This window comes from Cervus elaphus, chromosome 24 (genome assembly GCF_910594005.1).
Source record: "Cervus elaphus chromosome 24, mCerEla1.1, whole genome shotgun sequence".
Taxonomy (NCBI): Eukaryota; Metazoa; Chordata; class Mammalia; order Artiodactyla; family Cervidae; genus Cervus; species Cervus elaphus.
In genome coordinates, this window is record NC_057838.1 from 63,868,149 (window position 1) to 63,895,085 (window position 26,937).

Consider the following 26,937-nt stretch of genomic DNA (forward strand, 5'->3'; position numbering starts at 1 on the left):
CACAACTAAAGAAAGATAGACTAAATATGAGGCTTGTAGAAATACTCTTTACTCATATAAATGTAAAAATGCAGAAAGATTCTAAAGTAGAGTAAGCATCTTAGTGGAAATAAGAGAGATCTGAACATTTTACATGATGCATATGGATTGACTCATAATTTGGAAAAGTAATTTATGTAGACTATAGGTATGAATATTAAAGCAATATGAATGAAAGAAAATATAATTCTTGGGAGAAAAATGTTCTGGTTCCAAAAGCATATTATGATGCCCATTTTTCATATGTTGAAAGTAAAGGGGTAAAGACACTTGGTGAAATCATTGAGTAGTGCGTTTTAATTAATAACAAGACCTACACTCGATTCCTTGACTTTAGCTGTCTGGAATGACCGTTTGACATGCTTGCCAAACACCAGTTTAGGGTAACTCAGGGCTGTGAGGAGTCATCTCTAGACATTGGTTACTGTCTTTCCCTCCTATTCCTTTCTGCCTTGGTGCACCTCCCTACTTTTGAGTGGAAAGAAAACTTAGATCTTTGAGTGATTTTTTTTTAATTGAAGCATAGTTGACATATGATGTTGTGTTAGTTATAGGTGTATAGAAAAGTGATTCAGTTATACATGTGTTCATTCTTTTTCAGATTCTTTATAGCTTATTACAGAATATTGAGTAGAGTTCCTGTGTTCTACGGTAGGTTATCTTTCTTATAGTGTCTGTACGTTAACCCCAAGCTGCTAATTTATCCTTCCCCCCACATTTCCCCTTTGGTAACTGAAAGTTTGTTTTTGAAACCTGTAGAGTCTGTTTCTGTTTCATAAAGAAGTTCATTTGTATTATTTTTAAAAATTAGATTCCACATATGAGTTATATATGTGATATTTGCCTTTCTGTCTGACTTAGTTCTCTTAGTCTGATGATCTCTAGGTCCATCCATGTTGCTGCAAATGGCATTATTTCATTCTTTTTTTTATGGCTGAGTAATATTTCATTGTATACACATAACACATGTTTATACTTTCCTTTGTCAATGGACATTTAGATTGCTGCCATGTCTTGGATATTGTAAATAGTTCTCCTGTGCACATTGGGGTGCATGTATCTTTTAGAAATATGTTTTACATCAGATATATGTCCAGGAATGGGATTGCTGGATCATATGGTAGCTCTATTTTTAACTTTTTAGGGAAACACCATACTGTTTTCCAGCTTTCCTGGTGTTCAGTGGTAAAGAATCTGCCTGCCAACACAGGAGATGTGGGTTCAGTCTCAGGGTTGGGAAGATCCCCTAGAGAAGGAAATGGCAACCCACTCCAGTACTCTTGCCGGGAAACTCCCATGGACAGAGGGGCCCGGTAGACTACAGTCCATAGGATCACAAAGGGTCAAACATGACTAAGTGACCGAACACACATACTGTTCTCCACAGTGGCTGTACCAATTTACATTCCCATCAACAGTGTAGGAGGGTTCCCTTTTCTCCACACGCTCTCCAGCATTTATTGTTTATAGATTTTTTTGATGATGTCACACTTTCTGACCCGTGTGATGTGATACCTCACTGAAGTTTTGACTTGCATTTCTCTAATAATTAGTGATGTTGAACAGTTTGTCATGTGCTTTTTGGCCATCTGTGTGTCTTCTTAGTTATTGTTCTGCAGTTTACATAGGTTTAAATGCTTATTTTATGGTATGTATATTGGTTTTATTTCTAAAAATTAGGAAATTACATCTAAGCTTTAAAATTTGAAATGTTGCCAAACTTTCGTGTTCATAGGCAACTCAAATATCTCTGCTTAGAGTCTCCAGCTGTGTCATCAGAATGAAAAATTGAGATGCTTCTGTCATTTTATTGCAGTGTAATATACATTACAGGAGAAGAAAATTACAGTTGAGTAAGCCTTAGCACCACTCATAATTCTTAGGAAAGAAAGCGGCAGAACCCTGGTACTGGGACCAAAGAAGATATGATGTTACATAGATGAACTTGCCTTGACTTGTGAAATTCACCAGGGGGACAGAGAGGACCCAAGGCTGAGCCTGCACCGGTAGAGGTTGGCTTTGAGGGAAGGAGGGACACTGTCTGGGGTTAGGATTTCAGTCTGTTCTAATCAGCTGCTACACCACAATCCATTTTCACTTGTAACTGGTCAACCCCAGGTAGCTCCTGTAACTCGGGTACTAGTGATGAATTGGTCCAAAATAGATCTGGTTCTCACTGAGAGCATGTTTATTCTTGTGACTTTCTGAATATATTTGGTAACCTCCTGAAGGGACCAGTAGTCAACACTGGAACTCAAGAAGCTAGGATTGCAAGGCCAGCTCTTTTACAAATGCACTGTACTGTCCTGAGAAAAATCACTTCACTTTGGGGGAGTCTCATTTTCCCCACCTGCAAAAAACAGTTGGGGAAGACAATCTTTAAGGCTGATCCCCACTTTTAAGATTTAATGATTTGCCTTCCACTAGGAACCCCCTTTTTAAAAACAATTTTAATTAAAAATATTTTAATCTCGTTTTTATTTTTGGCTGCGCTAGGTCTTTGTTGCTGCTCAGGCTTTTCCTCTAGTTGTGGTGCGCAGGTTTCTCACTGTGGGGGCTTCTCTTGTAGAACATGGGCTCTAGGGCACGCAAGCTTCAGAAGCTATGGCACGTGGGGGCAGTCGTTGTGGCTCCTGGCCTCTAGAGCCCAGGCTCAATGGTTGTGGCACAGGAGCTTTAGTTGCTCTGAGGCGTATGGGATCTTCCCGGACCGGAGATCGAACCAGTGTGTCCTGAACTGGCAGGTGGATTCTTTACCACTGAGGCATCAGGGAAGCCCTGAACCCCTTTTTATGTTAATGATCCAGCATGCCTTCCCCACCTCACTGGTCACCCAGCTTCCAGGTGTTTATGGGCTGTGGAACCCCCTCATTTCTCTTACATGCTGTTTCTTAGGCATGTATTTGTTCTGTCTTGTCCTGCTATTCATTTTAAGTCTAATAGCAGCTTGTCTAATACAGGTATGTAGACTGTGCTCAAGTCTGTGAAAAATTTACCCACACATTCGTGTTGTGTTCCCAGTAGTTATCTCTTTCACTGAGTTCTTACAAATATTATTTCTGATATTGCCTTGGAAGATTAAACTTACATCATAAAAAATTGCATTGTCTAGAAATGCAAATCAAAAATACTATAAGATATCACCTTACACCATTGATACAGTGATTACCTATTAAAAAAAACCCAGAAAATAAATGAAATAAATGTTGGCTAGAATGTGAAGAACTTGGAATCCTTATGTTGGGATTGTAAAATGGTGCAGTTACGGAACAGTTTGGAGGTTCCTCAAAAAATTAAAATAGAATTACCATATGATCTTGCAGTTCCACTTCTGAGTATATATCCAAAAGAGTTGCAAGCAGAGTCTCAAGAGAGATTTGTGCACCCAAGTTCACAGAAGCAGTAGTTCCAACATTCAAGAGGTGGAAGCAACCCAAGTGTCTATCAACAGATGACTGGGTAAACAAAATATGCTACATCCATAGAGTGGAATATTATTCAGCCCCACAAAGGAAGTGAAATCCTGTCAACATGGGTGAACTTGAGGGTATTAAGCTAAGTGAAATGAACCAGTTACAAGAAGACAAACACTATATAATTCCACATATATGAGATACCTAAAGTAGTCAAATTTAAAGAAACAGACAGAAGAATGTTGGTTAGCAGGGCCCAGGGGGAAGGAGAAACTGGGGAGTTTTTGTTTAATGGCTACAAAGCTTCAGTTTTGCAAAATGAAGTAGTTGTAGAGATTGCCCCAGAGGGAGCAGCCTGCAGGCTGGGGCTAGACCAGACCAACCCTGTGCTTGCAGAAATCACTGACATTGATGAGGGGGAGCAGACGGATGGAGAAGGGGACAAGGGTAAGGGAAAAGGAGCATTTGCTGTAAATGACTTTTGCTTTCATTTTAGCCACGTAAACAGGAGGATTCCTATTTCTACATTTAAAAGAAAATGTGAGAATGAGTCTTAAAATAGTTCTCATTAATCAGAACAGCAAACTTGTACAAAAACAACTGCATTTCAGAATCTTGCTGAGAATCCATGCACAGGCTTCCACCCTTGGTCCTTCAGAGCAGGGTCTCTCCAACCCTGATGATTTTGACTGTGCAACCCTATCAATGAGAAACTGAACACACACGCCAAATGGCTGTGTATTTATTTATCACATCACTATCACATCCTACTAATAACATACATTACAAAACATGTGACAAGAAATAGTAAAGTACAAAGAATAAGTTAAATGGACCTTGGAAGGAAAACTGCTGACCGTGGTGGAACTTTCTGCCACACCCCTCAACTGTGTGTTAGCACCTCAGTGGAGACCTCTGACCTAGAACCCAGATTTTCAGGCAAATGCTTTGAACAGGAAACACCTCCACAGACTGACAACAGAGGATCTGTGCAAAATTTTCTGGTGAGAGGGGCCTGGGGTTTCATGAAATTTCCAAATGGTTCCATGGGCCATAAATGCCTCAGTCCCAGTTCTGTAGAGAACGAATGAAATTGCAGTGTTTTTGGTTTTGTTTTGTTTTTTCCCGTTGAGGGGAGCTTTACATTAAATTAACCATTTTAAAGCGAACAATGCAGTGGCATTTGGTGCATTCACAGTGTTATGCAGCCATCACCTCTAAAACATTTCTGTCACCCCCCCAAAAAACCATATAGATTATATAGTCATTCACCATTTCCCCTTTCCCCATCCTTTTTTTTAAATATAAATTTATTTTAATTGGAGGCTAATTACTTTACAATATTGTTTTGGTTTTCCCATACATTGACATGAATCCGCCATGGGTGTACATGTGTTCCCCATCTTGAACCCCCCTCCCACCTTTTTCCCCATCCTTTGATTGGCATCCCCAAGTCTACTTCCTGTCTGTAGATTTACCTAATCTGAATATTTTGCATCAGTGGGATTATATAGTAGATGACTGCATGTCTGATTTTTTAAACTCACTGATCAAGCTTTTGAGGCTCAGATAGTGACTTTTACCACAATTACAGTTATGATGATGATTATAATTACAATTAAAATTAGGATAAAACAGCAGCAACGCATGCCTGTGCTCCTGGGATGCTGGGCTGGGTGGGAATAGAAGCTCTGGTCGCAGGAGGAATCATGGTCTCTTTTCTCCTTCTGGAAACTGGTGTTTGTTCTTGGGCTCCAGGCAGTAGGGAGGCTCCCAGCTGGTGTGGGCTCAGGAAACCACGATCTGGGCAGTACCTTCTTTTTCTTTACTGCCTCCCCTCTGGTGCTCCCACTCATGGGAGAAGGCATTTCAGCGGTGATCCCGAGGGTGGGTGAGCTTATTGTGGGAAATGACAGGGCTGTAGGGGACTGCACGGCCGGACCGACGTCATTCTGGACACAAAAGCCCTGCAGACATGCCTCGCAGTTGTCACTGTTATGTGGCCCTTGGAGAGCAACGTCCTTGATCATAGGACTCTTCACAAACTTAATTCCTTCTCTATAGCATTTCTTCAGAATTTGCAACACCAGGTTGTTCAGGATCCTTGAGATATTCTCTTCTGTGAACTGGGGAACCTCAAACGAAGGCTGGGAGCACTTCTGACATCTCTGGGCAAAGACTCTCATCTTCACCTGCCCCATGGATTCACCCTTACTCCAGTGCATGTGGAAAAGGACCTGAACTTGGGCGGAGGCCCAATTTCGAGAGCACAAGGAGCACTGGAACCTAAGGAGACAGAAGACAAGACCTAGTACTTGGCTCAGTGTGCCCAAGTTGGGGGCTGTGTGGGAACGACACACAGAGACGTGATTTGATATGGGTCACGGATTAGCGGGGAAGAAATCCTGAGCCCCACGTTCCTATCTCCATTGTGCCACTGACACGCAGTGTGACCCTCGGGTATGTTTGCCATGAAAACAGCAAATCACAAACCCTTGAAGCTGGAAGGGACTTCAGGCAAATTCCAAGTCCAGTGTGATCATTTTAGAGATGAGGCACACCCTGGACTCGTGTCATGCCTGGAGACCCAGCAGGTGGAAGAGCCAAGACTGGAGCTCCAGTCTCTTGACCCCAAACCAAGGCTTCCTCACATGTAGATATAAGTGGATCAGAGGCTACGTGTGCAAGAGTCCCAAGAACCCTGAACTGAAATCCACAAATAGATACAAGTGGATGTGGATAAGTGCTGCAGTCTGAATGTTTGTGTACCCCCCAAATTCCCATGTTGGGATCCTAACACCCAAGGTGATGGTGTTAGAAAGTGGAGCCTTTGGGAGGTGATTAAGATGTAAGGGCGGAGCCCTGGGGAATGAGATTAGTGCTCCTACAGAAGCAAGCCCGCAGAGCACCTTAGCTCCTTCTGCCACGTAAGGACACAACAAGAAGCCTGTGGCCCAGAAGAGCAGCTGGCACCTTGATCTTGGACTTTCAGCCTCCGGACTGTGAGCAGTGAGCTGAGACTCTGCTCCGATGCTCCTGGCCTGGGAAAACATGCACCACCAGGAGAGAAGATCTCTGCTTCCTCAGCCTGGACCCTCTCACGGAGCAGGGATTGAGCACGGCCCCAGCCCCAGGATAGAGTCCCAGGCCCCCACCCCCAATCCTTGAGGGTCCACTCTCCCAGCTGGAAAAGAGAGGGCTAGACTTTGAATGACCTCAGAGGGTCCCATTTTAAAAAAGACTCCATCAGACTTCTGCAGTGGTGCAGTGGATAGGTATCTGCCTGCCAGTGCAGGGGTCATGGGTTCAGTCCCTGGTTGGGGAAGATCCCACATGCCTCAGAGCATCTAAAGCCTGTGTGCCACAACTGCTGAGTCCATATGCTGCAACTGCTGAAGCCCGCATGCCTATAGCCTGTGCTCTGCAACAAGAGAGCCCACTACGGTGAGAAGCCTGTACAAAAGCAGTGAAGACCCAGCACAGGCAAAAATAAATGAATAGGGAAAATTCAGTTTTAAAAAATTAAACTCCATCAGCTCGGAGTAGAGAGGGGCAAGGTTTGCTGTGTGTTGCTCAACTCCCCACTGCCCTCCGCCCCTTCTCTGAGGGGGTCTTGGCACACAGGGTCTCTCCCCTGCAGACTCTGTGTTGGATCCCAGGTGTCCCCAAAGCAGGGAGCATGTGTCCTGAGCCTTGCTCATCCAGCTCTCGTGCAGTTGAGCGCAATAGCCTCTGTTCCTCCCCTTCTCTTTTCCTCCCTTCTTCTCACCCTCACCGCTCACAGCTTGTTTTTTCTCTCTCTGAGCATTAGCTCAGTCTTGCTTTCATTTTGTGGTTCAGTGTAATAAGGAACAAATTTTTAATGAAGCTAAAGCGTCTTGGATGATGGGCACCTTCCTGTAATCTCCCAATTTACAAGCATGAGCAGAAGAAAAGTTACGAGAGTATGAAGTAAGAAGAAATGAGCAAGAATTTTCTGGAATATTACCATCGCACTCCCTACTCACCAGGCGAAGGTCCACTGCTGGTATTGTGCCCACCCTGGCTTCAGGATGTTAGGAAGAAGGCTTTTGTCCAGTGTGAGTTGCCATGTGTGCCTCGGCTTCACCTCCTGAATTAATTCCTGGAACACTCGCTTCCACACCTTCATGTCCAGATCCATCTCTGCTGTCGGAGTGAGCTGGGTGTGGCAGTGTCTCCCCGGCTCTGACGGATCTGGAGTGCGACGTGAGGTTTCCTACTTTAGAAGAGCTCAGATCCACTCTATCCTTATGTCCCTGGACCGGGCTCCGGAACCAAATCTTTGCCTCAGGGACAAAGGTCAGTTGATTCTGGCTCAGTTTCAAGTACAGGACGTGGATCCATGGGGGATTTTAAAAGATGCGGAATGTGTGGCTTCATCCAGCGAAACATTACCAAAGGAGTTGCCCCGGACTCCTTCGGGAAGGGCGAGGCTCAACCTGACTCTGCTGTTTGCGCACCTTTAAGTGGGAACACACCTTTCTATCTCCAAAGCCCTGTTAGTGGTGGAGACAGACTCAGTTGCCCTTCCTCATTCTAACATTTGAAAGTCCTTATCAACTGAGCTGCTGTCCTCAAAATCCGGGAGGAGAGACACAAAGCAAGACACAGCCCTCCAGGGCCCTCGTTCGAACGCCTGCACCTCTGCATCCTTGCTCTTCTCCTCTACTTCCTTTCTCGTGCCAAGCCTCTGGGGGACAGTGTTTCACAGACACTAAGAATCCAAGCCTACTCTTCCACCCACTGGAGACAAAAGCTCCTGCAGTTCCTGTGCCCTGGAGATGAGGCTACAAGGTCCCCACGTGGGTGGGAGGGTATGGCCACACCCTGAGGTCCTTCATCCCCTACTTCCTTCAGGAGAGGCTTGGGGCCCTCTGAGACCCGAGGTACCAGACTACAGGGCTCCCCACCTGCTCTGGTTTGAATATGGAGACCCTCAAAGTGGGCAAAAATACTGGAGTGGGTTGCCATTCCCTTCTCTAGGGGATCTTGCCAACCCAGGGATAGAACCCAGGTCTCCTGCCTTGCAGGCGGATTCCTTACCATCTGAGCCACCAGGGAAGCCCCTTTGTCCTCTCTTGGAGCATCCTTATTTGTGTTTTGAGTTTTATTTTTCCATAATTCTGTTAACATTGCAAAAAAAAAAAAAAAGTGAAAAAGCAAACAACCATGATTTTTTATTTATTTGGCTACACCAGGTCTTGGGGCACACATAATCTTTTAACTGTGGCATGTGGGATCCAATTCCCTGACCAGAGATCGAACACAGGCCTCCTGCATTGGGAGCACAGAGTCTTAGCCTTTGGACCACCAGGGAAGTCCCCTATTATATTTTTAATAAATGTTATCATTAAAACGTCTAACACAGCCCTCTGTGTTAAAGAAATTAAACAGGAGTCCGTTAGGATGAGGTGGTCGTGCTGCCTTGGTAGCCTTAGAAAGCAAAGCGAAACCTCAGCCAGAAGTAACACACTGGAATCCGAGAAAATGAAACTGAAGAATGACCAGCCGCAAGCAGCCAAGTAGACTTTGTCATATTAGGCCACCGCCCAAGCTATAGCCAATCAGATAATTTCCTTGTTTATCTTCTGCGTCTTCTCTATAAAAGCCCCCAGCCCCTGTCCGCGGAGCACACCCAGCCATCTTCAGCTTAGAGCTGCCTGATTCCAGCTAATATATGCTCAAAATCTTGAAAATGTTGATGTGCCTCCGTTTATCTTTTAACATGTCTCTTCCCCAGTAGTATGCATGTGAGATTCATCCATGTCTTGCCATGTCGGCATAATTTTTTGATTCTCAATCTTACATATTCCATTGGATGAAAATTGCAGTGTATTTGGCCACACCAATATTTGCTTAATTACAAATAGTGGGAATGTGTGTATTCTTAAGATATGTTTTCTCATGCCTTTCTGTTGTGTATGGTCAGGGTGTTCTCTTGCTCTCTGTACATCTTCTCTCCGACCAGTACCTACTTCACCTATACCCTGCTTACGTGACTGAACTTCCTACACTGTTGTCTCCACTCCAACTGCTGATTGTTCTTATCAAAGGGGTGGTGAGGGGTGTGCCTCTCCATTGGTTTTCCTGGTAATTAATGAGCCCACCTGACGATCAATCTTCCCCCTGGGAGCAAAGACTGTCACCACGTTCTGCCCCACCTTCCACCACACATGCTGGGGTGTTGCTCCCAGATCTTGCTTCAGACAGGTAAGCTCCCCCATCCATTAAACTGCTGGTGTCTCTGTTCCTGACTCCAGGCTTTCTTTGGTATTGAGGTGGGGCAAGCACAGGCCTTGTAGGCCTGTGGGGTGCAGCCCACCAGTTGGGTAGATATACCAGTTTTTTATTTTTTTTTGGAAAGTTTATGAGTGTTTCAATTGCTCTAATCCTCACCAGCACTTGGGTTTGTCCAGCCACCAGCCCAGGGGCACAGCCACCAGACTGAACCTGCATTTCTCATCTCACTGGCCTTGGTCCCAAGCGGCCGTGATGGGGCAGCTTTATTAAATCAGGACACGTTTCCCTGGAGCCAAGGCTAACTGTCTCTCCCCTAGGGAGTCCTCCTAGGGTAGCAGAAGAGTTAATAAATAATCAATAATATAAGAGTAGCTCTAACGTATAAGGAAACTACATAGTATTATAGGGCTGAGGGAGAATGCTGAAGAGAGAACAAACTTGCAAGGGGTCTGGGTCTCCCTGGAGAAGGTGTGGTCAGTCCAGGGGCAGCAGAGATGGCCACCAAGGAGCCCCGGGGCCAGGAGGCCTTCTGAGTGCCTGAACCGTGTGGAGCCTTGCCCTGCGGCTGCAGCTCAGCGTGTGACCCTGGGCTTGGAGAGGAAGTCTGGGCGCCAGTTCAGAGCCGGCCACACAGGCTGCTCGGGGCTCCCGGGTCTCTGTGGACAGGCCTCTGGAAAAGGTCATCACCAGACCCAGGCTACAAATGGGCAGCCCAGACCGCCTGCGCTCAGGCCCACCCTGCCCTCCCCCCTCCAGCGCTGGAAATGGCAGGACGCCTTTCTCCTGCTGTGTTCTTCCAGCTCCCCCTACTGAGAAAGCTTACCGTCGCGCTCCCTCTAAAGGAGTTCCAGCTCAGAGCAGGCGCTGACCGCTGACGGTGCATTCTGAACTGGGAGGCAGTAAGCGGATGACTGACACTAACTGTATACAAATGCATGACAGGACCCCATTGAAGCAGCTGACTGGGAAAGGGGCTGATCTGAATCACTGTAGCAAACAGTGTTTTGCCTGGAAATCATAAGGCTAAAGATGAAAGGAGTTGGAACGAGTGTACTCTAATTGTAACTGGTAAGCGTGTTTTCTGGAGGGCTGCAATTCCAAAATTGCCTCACAGGTGAGCTGGGATAGAGCAAAGACGTAGATGGATGATAGAAGGTTGTTTGTACCGAAGGAGAGGGAAGTTACACACCAGGAAGGAAGGCTGGAGTGAATCCCGAGGACGGCTTAGACCGTCTGCAGCTCAGTACGCACTCAGCCGGGTAGATACAGAGACAGTGTGAGTACATCTGTGCACGGGATTTACACGTGTTACCTTTACCTTCGGTCCCTCACTCTGTTGGGATGGGCCAGCAGCAATAAGAACACCCGGTGTTAAGACTTTGGTTTCTGATTCTCATTGTCCAGTAAAAGGAAGGAAGACTCCTTGGTAAAATAGCTAATTGTAGGCTTCGGGCAGGAAACATACAAGGTCAGCCTGTAGCATCTTGTGGTGCCAGAAAATAAGGAAGTTCTCAAAAAACAAAAGGATGGGGGCATGCCAAAAGGATGTGGGAACCAACTTGAGACAGATCCCAGCTGGCCAAAGCTGGGGCTAACATTTCTCTAATGGGCCAGACACTGTGCCAAGTTTTTTTTTTTTTAATTATCGAATCCTCTCTACAGCCCTGGGAGGTTATTTCTCCCATTTTAGAGATGAGAAAACTTGAGGTCCAGAGAGGTGAATTGAAAATGCCTCTCCTGTAGCCCAGGTGTTGGAAGCTGAAGGCTGCCATTTGTCTTGTGGCTGGTTGGTGTGGCCCCCAGGTGCCAGGTGACTGGCTCCTCTGAGACCATCCCTTCCCAACCGTGACATCATTTCTCCCTTGGGCCGTCCTCCCCGCAGCCTGAAAAGGCTCTGCTGTGGGTGAGGAAGCAGGAAACCAGGCCGCTTCCTTGTTCCTGCCTGGCCTGAGGGTGGGGGTGGGGCGTCCGTCTGTGTGGCTTCCAGCGGGTGGGCTTTCCCTGCAGCGGGTGTGGCTTCCAGCGGCTGGCCCCAGGTGGAGCGCAGCTGCTCCCGAAGCAGCATCCGCTCTTCACATAACCCAGCCATCTGTGCTCCTTCCTCCCCCTCGCTTCTAGAGGACAGGCTGGCCTTCTCCCCTTGTCCTTCCTCTTAAAGGAGTCCGAGGAAGCTTCAGCAGGGCAGTTTCTCTTTTAAGAACTTTATGTGGAGGGCAGCAGCTCTGGTGTGTATCTCATTGACGTCCTCCCAGCTTCAACTCAGTCCACTGCCACAGCCCCTCACCCCCATCCCCACCTCCCTGGAGCCCAGGATGCCTTGGTTCCCAACTAGCCGATGTTAGCCACAGCTGACGCGCTGCAAGTGGCCAGCGTCACAGCAGTGAACCCTGACCCAAAACTTTGAGGAAGACGATGTAGGAAGAACCACTTTACAAGTGTGACCGCCAACATGCGTGGGAGCCAAGGTGCCAGTCAGCACGAGTGGGTTCTGTGAAGAGGCTGGACAAGGAGGGTGTGGCTTGCTGGCTTCCTAGGGGACAGGGGCCTCCTGTAGTCCTCTCCTCTGAGGGTGCCCCCTCCTCACCTTAGGAGCCCCGTGAGTCCTCAGAGCCGCACCCCACCCCCACCGGGCTCAGCCCTGACCTCAGCTCCCCTTAGTGACCGACATTAAGCCCAGGGTGGCCCCTCGCTGCCAGCAGCAGGAAGGACAGGAAGGAGCTGCGGGGACATGCTGCGTGGCACGGCTCCCTGCTTCCCACCAGGTCTCCGTCTTTGCCCCGCACCCCATTCCTGCTCACGCTTGCTTGGGGAGCTCTGCTTCCCTCCCCAGTGGACAGTGTCTTGCAGCCCTTGTGGCTGGTCTAGGTGAGCCCAGAGCACGGCCGGAATCCAGGGGAACAAATCCTGGAACCCAGCCAGCAAACCTTGTTGTCACCCTCCAGGCTGCCTGTCTCTGACTCAGCCAGCCTGTGCCCCTGAACTCTCTGCTCCCAGCTTCCCGGATCCCTGTTCCAGCTCAGCACAGGACTGAGGTCGGGCCGGATCAAGAATTTAACCTACAGAAAGAAAGAAGGAAGGCTGGCTTCCGTGGGGCTGGCAGGGGCTCGGGAGAGCAGGGGTCTGGCCGGGGAGGAAGCGTGGCCTTGGGCCAGGCCCAGGGGTCATGGAGACTCTTTCCAGTCGGGAGCTCTTCAGCAGCCCCCGAGGGCCTGAAACAGTTGGCCTCTCTGCCCCAGGGTGGCAGATTCTTGCCCCGCTGGACTCTGAGGTGGGCAGGGTGGGGGCGGGAGGTGAGACAGACTGTGAAGCTCGAGGTATCCGCCCTTGCTGGGAACATTTGGCTCGATGTTTCAGTTGCTTCCTTATTCCTCCTGTGGACCCCTTTGATGTCCCTGCTTCAGATGATGTTCACAGCTCATTGTGATCAATGGCAGTGTGCTGGGGCCTCCAGAGTGGAGGCTCAGCGCCAGTGTGGGAGGAAGGTGGACACTGCCAGGACATTCAGGCCCTTCTTGGCACTGCGTGCCCCGCAGGGACACAGAGTCTCCTAGGGGAGCGGGGGGTGGGGTGGGGTGGGGTGAGGAGAGCCCACAGCCCCTGGGATCTGAGGCAGCCTAGAGGGGCTTTGGCGTCACCTTGCTGCCAGGCCTCGGTGTCCTCGCCTGTGAGATGGGCAGAATGATGGGGGGACCCACCTCGCAAGAATGGCTGAGGATCCGAGTTGTGCACACACAGCGTCTGGAACAGCGCCCGGCACTGCGCTCAGGGATGCTTGTTTCTTTTTCTCTCCCTCTCCCGCATCCTCCTCTCCCTTCACTTCTTTTCCAGAACCTGTGCCCAGCTCAATACCATCCCACTGCGACTCGAGTAACCACAACTTTTGTCCATTTACAAATATCCTTCCCCTTCCACTCCCCTGGGCTTTCCTGGTGGCTCAGATGGTAAAGAATCTGCCTGCAACACAGAAGACACAGGAGACGTGGGTTTGATCCCTGGGTCAGGAAGATCCCCTGGAGGAGAAAATGACTATCCACTCCAGTATTCTTGCCTGGAGAATCCCATGGACAGAGGAACCTGGTGAGCTACAGTCTATGGGGGTCACAAAGAGTCAGACACAACTGCGACTAACACTTTGACTTCACTTTCCTCTCCCCTATGGGCTTCCCAGGGGGCTCTAGTGGTAAAGAACCCACCTGCCAATGCAGGAGACTTTAAGAGATGCAGGTTCAATCCCTGAGTCATGAAGATCCCCTGGAATAAGAAATGACAAGAATACTCCAGTATTCTTGCCTGGAGAATCCCACGGACAGAGGAGCCTGGCAGGCTACAGTCCATGGGGTCGCAAAGAGTTGGACACAACTCAAATGACTTAGCATCTCCGCCTTCTCTCTTCAGCCACTGTCAAATGTTGCCATTTGAGGGAGGGAGTTGTTTTTCTTTTTTAACCATTTCATTTTGTCTTGGAGTATAGCCAATTAATAAACAATGTTGTGATTGTTTCAAATTCAGTGAAGGCCATCCACATTGATAATATGAAATCAGTCACCTTGGGAACTGGCAAATGCTACAAATCAGGGCTTAATACACAGTTGTTTTTTAGTGATTGTCTGGAGAAGGAAATGGCAACCCACTCCACTGTTCTTGCCTGGAGAATCCCAGGAACGGGGGAGCCTGGTGGGCTGCCATCTCTGGGGTCGCACAGAGTCAGACACAACTGAAGCAACTTCGCAGCAGCAGCAGCAGAGTTAGACTTAAGAAAGTGGTAGAGAAAAGCTCCATAAGGCAGATTAAACTAATGCATGTGTCATCTCTATAGTTATAACATTGTAAATAGCACAAAAAATTGAGAAAATATTTTTCCAGCACTGGATAATGCTTATATATCTGATTCAGGAAAGATGTTGCTCACATCACTGACAAATAATTGAAGTTCTGTCATGCATCTAGTCATTTCTCTTTCATCTTGCTCTTTAACATAGAAGAAATATCAAACAATAGTCATGATGGAACTACGCTCCCAGAGCCAGTTAGTAAGTACTTTGTAGCCCAGCCCTGGTCATGGGGTGGGCTGTGCTTCAACTCATACTGCCCACTGGGTCTCCAAGCGGGGGTTGTATCTGTTTATATGTTTGTTGGTGGGGTTTTAAACAAAATTCAGTTGTACTTTGTAGTCATATCTCAGGACCAGCAGTTTCCTAGAAACGAAGTCCATGACTGAGCAGACTCGCTGACCCAGACTGGTTGAGAATTACCCGCAGCAGATTCCATAAGTAAAGGTACTTCCGTAGGGCCGCTTGCTGATGTGGGGTCCGGGAGGGGTGGTGGGCCGCAGGAAGGAAGTGCTGACGCGGGTGCAGCTGCTCGGCTTCCTGGAGGGGGCTCCACTCAGCTGGCCCTGAGAGTTTTTAATTAAAAAAATTTTTTTTAGTTATAATTCCCCCATTTAATATTTGTTTATTTTTAATTGGAGGATAATGGCTTTCCAAGATTGTGTTGGTTTCTGCCATACATCAACATGAATCAGTCATAGGTATACATCTCTCTCTTGAACCTCCCTCCCACCTCCCACCCCATCCCACCCCTCTGGGTTGGCCCCAAGAATCTGAGTTGGGAAGGGAAGCCGCAGGCATCAAGGCAGGGGCAGCCCGTGAGCACTGCGGTGCAGAGTCCAGCTGGAGCATCTTCCCACAGACGGTGGCAGAGGGCAGGGGGGCGGCTCCCCTGGCCATGGGGTCCCCACTGTCTGGGGCTCCTGTGTGCATCGGCCGCCTGGCCCACCTGGGAAGAGGCCCCAGCTAGGCTGTCCCGGGGGCAGAAGCCCCGGGTGAGGAAGCCGTGCTCTTCTCCTCAAGGCTTCTTGAGTTTAATTCATTGGTTTAATTCTCACATCTTATGGATCACTGCCCAGATATGATCTCAATAAATCCTTCAGTGCCCTGAAGTCTGTGGGCAACACAGAGCAGCCTGTAAAATGATGAATAAACATTGTTCAGAAACGCACAGAAACCCTTCGGGGGCTTGTGAATGTGCCCATTGTTCTCCCTGCAGCCAGGGTGGACATTTCCTTCTGTCTCGCTCTGGGAGAGGCTGTGATGTGGTCAGCAGTCATCACAAAGCAGGGCTAGTCCTGACTCTCCCAGAGGCCGGCTCTGTGCTAGGGGTGGACCAGGCGGAGAAACACTTCAACCCCCCTGAGTCCCTCTGCAAGGAAGGCACCCACATGCATGGAACGGCGCGGATGAGCCAAAGGCTTGAATGGGAGACAGTCTGCACTCCACTGTTGCAGGCAAGGGTAGCACAGGGGCAGAAGCGTCAGGGGGAGCTCAAGGGGGCCATTAGGGAAGTTGTCCCAGACTCCCGACATGTAAGAATGAGCCATTGGCATGATACAGAGTGTTTCATGAGCCCCTGGAGCTGGACACTGTTTTGGGTAATTAGGCATCAGCATTATCCAGGAGAAAATGGATCCATGGTTCAAATAATAGTTTTAAATAAAGCTCCAGACCTCTGTGCCTTTGGCCCTTGTAGGATCAGCATACTCTGGGCAGCTGTGAGGGAGCTTCCCCTCTCACAATCCACCTGGAGGTCCAAGGGTCTGTCAATACAACGGTGCCCAGGATGGAACTTCTGGTCCACCTACCCCCAGTCTGTTCCATTCATGGTCTTCCCCATTTCAGTTAATGCCAGTTCATCCTTTAGCTTCTCAGGCCAGGCGCCTTGGTGTTGTCATCTTCCACTCCTGACCTTCACACTCCATATCCCCTGGAGATGTAAGCAAATCCCATCACATCCACCTGTAAGTCATGCCTAGAGTTCACCTTGTCTTGCCGCTTCCCTGCTGCTGCACCCCAGATGAAGCTGTCTCATTTCTCTCTCGCTGTTATTGATGGTAACTGTCTGCTCACTTACTTGTCTGTTGTCTTTGGAGGCTGGGACCAGGTCTGGCTGACCCTTGTAACCCCAGCCCTTGACAAGTGCCCGGACCACAGTAAATGCTCCTTCAACTGAAGGAGACTCCTCTCTTCCCTTAGTGCAAGGAGTCAGGAAGCCAGATTCTACCTGGCCCTACAAGGATGGGTCCAGGGCTCTGAGGTTAGAGACCCCATTGGTAAAATAGCATCAAAGGAAACATTCAGCTCTGAGAATGTGATTTTTTTGGGGGGGGTGGGGGGGTCAGTTTATTTCATAGGAGCAACCTCAAGCCAGAATATTTCCAAATATCCTGGAAATTGCTCACTTCCCCGACTCTTTCTTCCATTTCCAAATAGCCATCAAGTTCTGCTTTGTGTAACAGGTCCCCAGGCTTTGCTACCAGTTCTTCATTCTACGAGTCATCTGCCACCTTTAAGCCCTCATCTTGGCCTCTGGCATCCGTGCGGCATCACGCTGCTGCTTTCTCAACAAGGTGCCCCTTCTCGGATGACCAGGGAAGGACGGTTCAGAACTAGCTGGCCCTGGACTCACTCTCAGTCCCTGGTATTCTCCATGGTCCCTGCAAAGCACATCACCTGTCCTTAGTCATCGACGTAGTGACCCTCTGCTCCTGGGGAAGTGGCCAAGTGGCCACATGGACTCTGGGAAAGCTTCCCTTGTAGCCCAGAGAACTCTGGAGGCATCAGAGAGAAGATGTGGAGCAGAGGTAGGGCCTGAGAGTCAGGAAACAGCTGGCTAGGAGACAGATTAGAAATGCCAAGATGAGCTACAGAAGCTGCTAGGAGGGGCCTGAGAAGTAATAAGTGAATTCAATGAGGTTGTCAGATATTAGGATAATGTTCAAAAATAGATTGTATTTGTAATATTAGCAATAAAAAAAGGATGATCTCACTAACATAAATGTTGACTGAAAGGAATCAGAAACGAAAGCATACATACTGTATGATTTACATAAAGTTCAAACAGGCAAAAGTAAACTATAGTGTTAAAAATTAGGATAGTAGTTTTAACTCTGGGGATAAGAGAGAGGGTGTTGGTTTGAGTGGGGTATAAGGGGGCTTCTGAATGTTGGCGGTGTTTTCTTTTTAGACCTGAGTGGTGGTTACATACATGTTCTTTTTGGGATAATTTATTGAGCTCTACATTTATGTTTTTACACTTTTCTGTATGAGATCGATTTTTTTTTTTAAGTTAAAAAAAAAGACTACTCAGCCAGCTTGAGTAAGTGATCCACAGTTTAAGTTAGTTGACTGTAGCCAGATCAAAAAAGCCATGTGATTCAAAGGTAGCCCTTTGCAGGACAGTACGAGAGGGGAAGGGAGAGACATGGGGGAAGTGAGAGCCAGAGAAAGTGATCTCGTTTCATAGTGGGGGGGTGGTCCCCAAGGAATAATGGGTTCTCATTCTGTGTGTGTTTCACCCTATATCTGAACATACACACCTGTGTTACTCAAAAACTTGGCTTGGCCGCTTGCTTTAAAACTAACTGGGTTCTTATTCAAAGCGGTGGCTTCATGTTTGTTGTTTGGGAGGAACTCAAGCGCCCCATTTTTTACTCTTTGACCCGTTGATTACCTAGAAGTATGACACTTGGTTTCCAAGTGTTTGAAGGTGTTCCTATCTCTTTGTTCTTGATTTCTAGTTTGATTTAGTTGTGATCAAACACATTTTGTACAGTTTAAATTCTTTTAAATGGGTTGAGGTTTGGTTTGTGTTCCAGGATGCAGTCTGTCTTGGTAAATGCTCTGTGGGTACTTGAGGAGAACGTGTATTCTCTGTTGGGCAGTGTTCCACAAATGTTGATTAGAGCTTGGTTGATGGTGCTGTTGGGTTGGTCCTTACACATTGCTGATTTGCTGTCTCCTTGTTCTATCAGTTGTTGAAAGAGGAGTTTGATGCTTCTGACTATAGTTAAAAATTTATCTGTTTCTCTTTTCATTTCTTTTTTTAAAAAAATATTTATTTATTTGCCTGTGCCGGGTTTTTGTTGCAACATTCAGGCTCTTTAGTTGAAGCATGTGGCATCTAGTTCCCCGACCAGGGATCGAACCTGGGCCCCCTGCGTTGGGAATGCAGAGTCTTAGCCACTGGACCACCAGGGAAGTCCCTCTCTTTTCATTTCTAGAGCTCTGTTTTTTGGTGCATACACGTTTAAGATTGTTGTCATGTCTTGATGTGTAGACTCATCATTATGTAATATTTCTTGCTGCCTGTAATAATGTTCTTTACTCTGATTTGACGTTATCTGATATTAATATAGCCACACTTTCTTTTTTTTTAATTACTGTTTACATGGTAAATATTTTTTCCATGCATTTACTTTCAACCTGGCTATGTTGTTATATAGTTTAGTGAGTTTCTTGTAAGCAGTCAATGCAAGATTATTTGTTCAAAGCACTCCTCCAATTTCAGTCTTTTAATTGGGATGTGTGTGTGTTAGTTGCTCAGTCATGTCCAACTCTTTGCAACCCCGTGGACTGTAGCCCGCCAGGCTCCTCTGTCCATGGGATTTCCCAGGCAAGAATACTGGAGTGGGTTGCCATTTCCTTCTCCAGGATCTTCCTAACCCAGGGATCGAACCCTGGTCTCCTGCACTGCAGGCAGATTCTTTACCGTCTGAGCCACTAGGGAAGCCTCTTAAGTGGGATAGTTAAACTATTTATATTTGATGTAATTATTGATATATTAGAGTTAAGCCTGTCATTTTATTTTTTCTTTTTGTTTGTTTTCCCTGTTTTGACATTTTCACTGTTTTCTTTCACCTAATATCTCGTAGGTTGTCTAAACATTTTCTTAGAATTCCATCCTGATTTATCTGTAGTGTTTTTGAGTGTATCTCTTTGTATAGTTTACCTAGTGGTTGCTCTAGGTATTATCGCATATACACAGTTTATCATTATATACTGGTCTGATAGGTTGAGTATGGACCCCAAAGATGTACACCTCCTAATTCTTGGAACCTGTAAATATGTTACCTCATGTGACAAAAGGGACTTTGCAGATATGATTAAATTATAGATCTTGAGATGTTTTTTACCCTAGTGGGCCCAATGTCATCACAAGGGTTTTTATAAGACAGAGGCAGGAGAGTCAGAGTGAGAGACTGGGCTATGATGATGGAAACAGAAGAGGGAGTGAGGTGGGGCCAAGGCGCAGAGTGCCGTCAGCCTCTGGAAGCTGGGAAAAGCCAGGAAGTGGGCTCCCTGGGGCCTCCAGGAGGCGCACAGCCAGGCGTTCTGTAGCCTCTGAGTCTGACTTCAGCCTCTGCTGTTACAGCTATGAGATGATTCATTTGTGCTGTTTAAGCCACCGTTTCTATCGTCTCCAGGGTTTAAGCTGTATTAGCGGGGGCTGGGGGGAGGGAATAGGGAGAGATGTGTCTACTCCATCATGGTCCAGCTCTGGAAGCTGAGTATGCGGCTTTGGGGTTCCGGTGAGACTTCAGGCAGAGTTGTCTGGGTCACGGCTGAGATAAGACCTCAGCCGTGGGTGGGTAGGCAGTAAGGTTCTGGGAGGTTTCAGCACATCCCAACGGGGAAGAAGGATGAGATTCTTCAGGGACAGAGTGCAGGGACCGGAAACGGGGTCCAGTGGAGATGCCTTGGGACCGCTATCAGCTCTGTGCTTCTGAAAGATTGATTCCTTCCGGGACAGACTGCAGTGGGGAGTCGAGAGTCAGGGGAGAGGTCAGGAGCCCAGGACCATCTTGTGACCATGGGATAGGAAGGAATGTGTGGGCACAAGGGCAGAATGAAGAAAGCCTGGGTGCAGTTAAGCCCTAGATAGCACATTATGGGTGAAAGAGAAGGAGAATCAAAAGACACACAAGTATTTTAACCCCGTGAGACTTAGAACTTGAGCCCAGCCCTGCCGGACTGGAGTGAAGAGAAGACCATGGGGAAGGGAAGTGTATAGAGAAGGGGCAGGAAAGACAAGCAGAGAAGCCCTTTGATCGCTGAGTGTCCTTTACAAATGGGGCCACCATGGGCAACACCGCTATTGGTTCAGAGCCCTTGCTCTCCTGGCCCCCAGCCCCCTCCCCTCAGATTCCTCCAAATCCCCCACAAACAACAGAGCTCCAGGGCACCCGCTCTCTTTTCCAGAGAGCCAACCAGGTGGCTGAACTTTAAGAGTCTTTTCTCAAATGCATTTTTTTGGAAATTAATTCTCACTGAATGAAGATTGTGCTCAGGGTCAAGATCAGTCTCGGTGGGTGACAAAGAGGAGGAGGCAGCATCTTACTACCCCCCACCCGCCCCGCCCATCCGCTCATGCTGAGTGTGAACTCACAGGAGGTTAAGGATGAGTGACAGGATGCCCAGAGGGAACCCTGGGCTGGTGCCTGCGGAGCGACCTTGGGAGAGTGTCATTTCCAGAGTAAGACAGCTTGTAGGATAAAGGCCACAGCTCTCCGGCAAGCAGCTCCTGAAGGGCCCCGGGTTTGTGCTAGTTCTACTTCTGGTTGCGGCCACAGACCCTTTCCCCCAGCGCTCAGCATCAGGGAGGTGGGGTGGGGGTGCCAGAGATGAGTTAGTAATTGCGATCATTGGGGTAGAAGGAAGCTCAGCCAGGGTCGCAGCAGGACCCAGGCAGCAGGGCATCCAGGACAGATGCAGACGCATGTTTCAGGAGGGAAGGAGCAAGAGACAGAGCTAGACATAGGAAAGAAGCCAAGGAGAGAGAGACAAAGTGAGAGGGGGAGGAGAGGAGGCAGGGGTTATAGACAGAGACACGGGGAAGGGGCCAGGGAGCAGGGCAGGGTAGGACTGAACGCTCCAGAAAATGGGGCACCTGGGGGCACCCTAGGTGGGCTGTGCCCGTGTCTGTCAAGGCTTCCTGTGACACTGTGTGTGCACCTCTCAGCACACACAGCCCTCCCACAGGGCCCAGTGGCCCCAGAGGCCATTTCTGCTTACCCCGTTACCCTCTGCTTAGCCAAGCCCCACACGGCCGGGGCTCCTGAGTGCCTGTAAATATGGACAATAGCTCGCCTGTACTGAGTCTGTGTAAACATCTCAAACACCAGGTCTGAACTCTGCCCACTTCAGGAGCTGATATTATCTGTGTCCCTTTTTTTTAAACACCTGGGGAAACTGAGGCTTAGACAGATTGAGAGATGGCCAGGTCCAGGTGGCGGTTTAGGCTGGAGCAGGTGGGAACCCCATGTCCAAGCCCACCTCTTGAGTTTCTAACCTCATCTCCCCCGTGCCCTCCAGCATGCCACGCTGCCCAGGGAAGAAATGAATGGAGGGATGAGGAAGGGAAGCCCGCGTGGAGCAGTGGTCTGGGCGCTGGGCACTCCCAGCCTGGAGGAGCTGGGGATGGAGGACCACAGTGTTTCCTCACTCCTCTGAGCGTGCGTCTCCAGCTCCTTCTCAGTGAAGGTCATCCTAACCTCTCTCCGGGGGGTGCAGGCAGCAGACACGGAGGCCTCTGGCCAGCTGAGCTGAGATGCTCAAGGCCAGAGAGCAGGCCCCCTCCCTGCCCAAATGTGGCCCTGGGGAGGGGCAGCAGAAGGGCCCCCAGGGCTCAGGTGCTTCCTGCTTGTGGGTTTCCCTGGGCAAGGGGCTCATTCCTTCTGGGAACAAATTTGCATGGCTGGCCCGGGGCCAGCCCCCACCATCCTCCAGGCTGCCCTTGATTGGCACCTTCCTGGAAGACTCTCCCTGGGCCTGGCATGCTGCACACTCTCACCTCAGTGGATGCCACAGTCAGGTGCTCATGGAATCCGATTGCTGCCAGGGATGTGGGGTGCCAAAACTGAAACCTTGCGGCTGGGTAAACCTGGGGTCTTTCCACTGCCTGTTTGACTGCTGGGGAGACTGTAGTTCAGCAGGTCTACAGGGTGCCCGCCGCAGGAGGGCTTGGCCCTGAGAGGAGAGGATCCACGCAGCTGAGGGTCCTGATTATGAGGAGGGGCAGGGAGGAGGAGGAAGAGGTCAATGCTCGGAAATAGAAAGTCTTTTGTCTCTGTGGGTTATTTGTAAATTGGGCAACAATTGGCAACACGACCTATTAGTTAACAGAGGCCAGGTTTTCCTGCCCACTGCCCTTCTGAGCTCCCTCTCCCTCCTGATGACCTCCCAGCCCCCACAGGCACGTCTGAAGGCTCCTAGGGACCTTGGGCTCTGTGCAAGGGCCCAGCGCGAAGGCCTCAATCTGAAATCTCCGTCTGCGCACTGGCCAGAAAGCAGGGAGCTCTCCTTCCATCTCTTGCTCAATCTTGCTTACTTTCTGCTCTCTCTTCAAGGTGGTCAGCATAGGAACGATCAAACCATTAAGAGGTCATAGGGCAGGGGGCAGGGATCAGTGACAGATTTCTAGCTGGATGGTGGACGAGCTAGCTGCTTTGCCCGAGTCCCCACATCTGGAAGGAAGACCAATGAGGCAATCACGGTGCTTCCGTGAAGCTCAGCTGACGTGTGAAGGGGCTGACAGTGACTGGTCCACAGTTCAGTTCAGTCACTCAGTCATGTCCGACTCTTTGCGACCCCATGGACTGCAGCACGCCAGGCTTCCCTGTCCGTCACCAACTCCTGGAGCTTATCCAAACTCATGGTCCATAAGAGGGTCCAATACCACCACTGAGATTGAGGGCAGAGGCCATCACTGGGCCCTAGTCTCGCATCCAGAGCTCTCAGAAAGATCTGGCTGGGTGGTAGATACGGCCCGTGCCTAGCTGAGGGCCTAATGGGCAACTTGGGGTTAGGAGTTTGGTCTCCATCTTTTACTTACTGCGTGACCACAGGTGACCCTCAGTTTCCCTCCTTTTAGAGCAGGAACGGTGACTTTCTTAACTCAGAGAGTTTCTGTTAGAGTCACAGGAGACAAGGTGACTGACAGCGCTGTTTGGAGGAGAAAGTACCATCTAACTGCTAAGGACTATTACCTTCTCCCTGCTAGGATGACACCCCCCCCACCCACACACACACCCTTTACAACCATGGGCCCTGCGTTCCTCCAAATAATGACAAGCACAGGCAGAGGTGTGCTGTCAACTGGCTCTCTTGGAGGGAAAAATGACCTGACATCTAGAATTTGCATATTTCCACAGTATAAATATTCCTACCTTGACTGATTCCAAGCTACCAGTGGTTTGAAACCGGCCACGACAGCCCTCAATATTTAACAAGTGGCTCTGTACGAAGCCAGTGACCTCACTAGCAGGGGCAGGAAGCAAGGCCTGTGTCTCCTGTCAGTCAGGCTGGAGCCCCCATTGAGTGGATGTGTTGGGAATTCCTGTTTTCCCATATCCCCTGTGAAGCCGGTTCCGCCCATATCCCTCAATTCTTTCTAGTACTCCTCTTGGGGGTTGAAGCTGGAGGACTCTGGAGAGGGCAGGGCCTGGGGTTTACTGCCAATCTGTGGGGAGGGCTTGGCTTGGACCGCAGAGGGTCGCTGTGTGAATTTCAGGGGTGGAGAGAGGGTGGATCCTGGGGGAAGAGCTTCCCTCACAGGCCACGTCTCTTGTGTCTCCTGCATTGACAGGTGGATTCTATACCTCTCGCACCCCCTGGAAAGCCCTGTTAAACACCAGCTTCTGCCGTCACACAGAGGTTTGTGCCACGGTCACCTTTTTTATATTCCTTATACTCATGCTGTGCCCCTGTCTCAGCATCTGGAAACCTGCATCCTACTTCCCTGCAAACTCTTTGAGATCTGGCCCAGCTCCTGGCACATCAGAGATGCCCCATAGATGGATGTTGAATTAATGGGTAAACTGATGGCTCTGGGCACAAGGGCTCTGGGGTGACTGCCATAGCCAGCCCTGGTCCTCACTGTCTTTCACATTTGACCCATTACAAGCAGGATCCTTTGCCGCCCTCCTGTTCCTCCTCCTCACTCATTCACTCATCCATTCAACCAATGTTAATCATGAAGTGCCTGGCACACACATAGGGCTTGTTTGCCGGAGGATTTGAGGATGACTCCAAGACTCTTCGTTTGGAGGGACGTGGTAGGAGGTATGAGAGGAAATGTGGGGCTTGAGGGAGCAGAGGAGATCTATTTTTGATGCATTGACAGTAGTGCCTGTAGGACATGCAGCAAAGGACAGATAGACACCTGATGTGGAGCTCAGGATGGAGGACATGACTTTGTGAATCCTTCTTCAATAAGTGTTCCAGGTCGGAAATCCTAGGGCAACTTTTGGTTGTCCCTGAGGTCACTGAATCCATGTTCTCAAGCCTTTACCTGGCTATTTCTTCTACCTGAAATTCTCTTTGTAGATAGGTACCTTCAGGCAACTAGGTCAAATGCTCTTCTTCAAAGCTTTATGGGCCCCTGATGATGCAAACTGGTCAATTGGCTCTCCTTCGGCTCGCTCGCTCACTCTATTTATGCTGCCTTGCCTCTTCCCAGTGGCCTGTGCCCCCCCCCCCCCCCCCCCCCCCCAGTGTGCCATGAGCTCCTGAGGGCCAGGACGGGACCCCCTCTTCTTGTGTCCCTCTTGGCACCCACCAGTTCTGGCTTGGATGAGTGAATGAATGAATGTTGATAACAGATCAGTGGAACATTGTCTTCTGGGCAGACCCACCCCCTTTGTCAGCTTCCGCTGCAGATGGCCTTGGAAGCTGTTCTGTTGGCCTAAGGCTGGGCCATCCCTTGAAGACACGGCATGAAAACAGTCTGCTTACCCCCATCCTGCCTCCAGGGCAGTCCCTCAACTCAGCCTCTCAGTTGTGGCCCCAGGTTCTCTGCGTTCCTGCCAACGCTGTAACAGACATGAGAGAATCTGCAGGCGTCTGACCTCCCAACCCATCCTTTTTCTAATTTGCACTTGGAGATATAGACCTGGATTGTGACATGTCTTCATTCTTTTATAATCATCAAATGGCGAAGCCAAATTGCTAATTTAGGTACAAAGATGCTTCAGCACTCCTGAGAATTAGTCAATTTTGTGTTACTTCATTATTTTTGTAATGGCTTATTGCAGTTATTGATGAAAGCAACTTTTAATGTAGCAACACTATGTTTCCAAACCGTGATAGACCCTGGATCTGTCACCCCAAAACCCAACTGGTGATTCTCCCATTGAACCTTGGATCCCACTCCTGTGCCCAGCAAGCAGGATCCCTAGTCAGACCCCACTCATGTGCCTTGGCAGGATCCACGCCCAGGATAGAGGGGCCCCACAGCCTCCTTGAGGGCCTGCGAGACTTGGGCTGGCTCTGCTTCGCCATGGCTGAGTGCCGCCCGCTGCATACCCACCCCCAACAGGGCCGCCTCCCGAGGTATTGCCCCTCTGCTCCAGGAAACCCTTTTTGTACTCAGTAGGCTAAGAAAAGAATCAAGATCAGCTTTTCAGGACAGATAGATTTCAGAATAGCATACTGTCCAGACTAACCCACAGAGGGAACTTCTCTCACTGTTAGTACCTGACTTCTTCACTTAGTATCTCCTGGAGCTAAGTGCTCATCAGTATTTGCATGGTGGCCCTTTCTCTCTGGCCCCCCAGTGTGTTCCAGAGCATCATGTTCTATGTGACCCCCCTGCTTTTTTTTTTTTTTTTAACTTTTTGGCCACACCTCACAGCATACGGGATCTTAGTTCCCCCCAGTGGGCTTGAACCTGCACATGCTGCACTGGGAGCGCCAGGGAAGTCCTGCCCCCACCCCGTGAGGGACATTTAGTTTGCTTGTAATCAGTGAGTGATAAGCCGGGCTGCGCTGGAGACCCCTGCGTGGGAGCCGTTGTGCTTCAAGGGAGTGTATTTCAAGGATGCAGAGCATCCTTCTAGCAGATGCAGAGCAGAATTCTAGCTTTAGAATTGAAAACCAGCTTCCTGAAACAGGGCCAACCTGTGTACTGGGGACGAAATAGGACATTTATCAAAATGAGGTTCCTATCTCCCACCTCATATTGCCACAAAACAAAACAAGTGGTAGGATATCCTTTTCATTGGCAAATGAGGGGACTGGGAGACAGCCTTTGGGCACTGAGGCCTCCGGTTCTGTTTTCTGGGAGCTGTACTGCGGTCTCAGGAGGGCCCCAGGGGCAGCCTGGGTCAGACTCTGGGCAGCATATTGCCTCTGCCAGCTGGACCAGGCTGCCGCAGACCCCGGGCCAGGCAGTGGACCTTCTTTCAAAACTCCAGGCTGGCTGCTCCGTGCAGATGCAAGGGTCTCTGTCTGCCTTAACTGGTTCCCAAGCATTTTAGATACCATCTGGACAGGCAAGATGACCCACAAAGATTCACCTTAGGACCCCTGCTCTGGGTCCCACTCTCTAGGAGGCACTGCGACCCTCTCTGGGAGGGGGGGAACAGAACTAAGGGACTGCCACTCCCGAG

The 26,937-nt window shown here is 49.1% G+C and overlaps 1 protein-coding gene, 1 long non-coding RNA gene and 1 other non-coding gene across 3 annotated transcripts; all 3 read right to left on the reverse strand.

Annotated features, from left to right (window-relative positions):
• Nucleotides 1-4,173: 4,173 nt before the first annotated feature.
• RTP3 (receptor transporter protein 3) lies at nt 4,174-7,874 on the reverse strand. Its single transcript, XM_043886398.1, has 2 exons — nt 7,460-7,874; nt 4,174-5,738 (listed from the first exon to the last, which is right to left on the reverse strand). Exons 1-2 carry the CDS (start codon nt 7,612-7,614, stop codon nt 5,018-5,020), a joined length of 876 nt encoding a protein of 291 aa, XP_043742333.1. The 5' UTR covers nt 7,615-7,874; the 3' UTR covers nt 4,174-5,017.
• Nucleotides 7,875-14,691: 6,817 nt separating this feature from the next.
• On the reverse strand, nt 14,692-23,536 carry LOC122683215. Its single transcript, XR_006337653.1, has 3 exons — nt 23,382-23,536; nt 16,354-16,475; nt 14,692-15,108 (listed from the first exon to the last, which is right to left on the reverse strand). It is a non-coding gene; the product is annotated as an uncharacterized LOC122683215 (long non-coding RNA).
• Nucleotides 18,676-18,748, reverse strand: TRNAG-CCC. The gene has a single exon. It is a non-coding gene; the product is annotated as a tRNA-Gly (tRNA).
• Nucleotides 23,537-26,937: the final 3,401 nt, after the last annotated feature.

Bases quoted from the DNA above. Each gene is read 5' to 3' on its own strand.
- RTP3 (XM_043886398.1), bottom strand. From the start codon at position 7,614: ATGGATCTGGACATGAAGGTGTGGAAGCGAGTGTTCCAGGAATTAATT. The intron at 5,739-7,459 runs GTGAGTAGGGAG...CTGTCTCCTTAG, and splicing joins CAGCAGTGGACCTTCGCCTG to GTTCCAGTGCTCCTTGTGCT.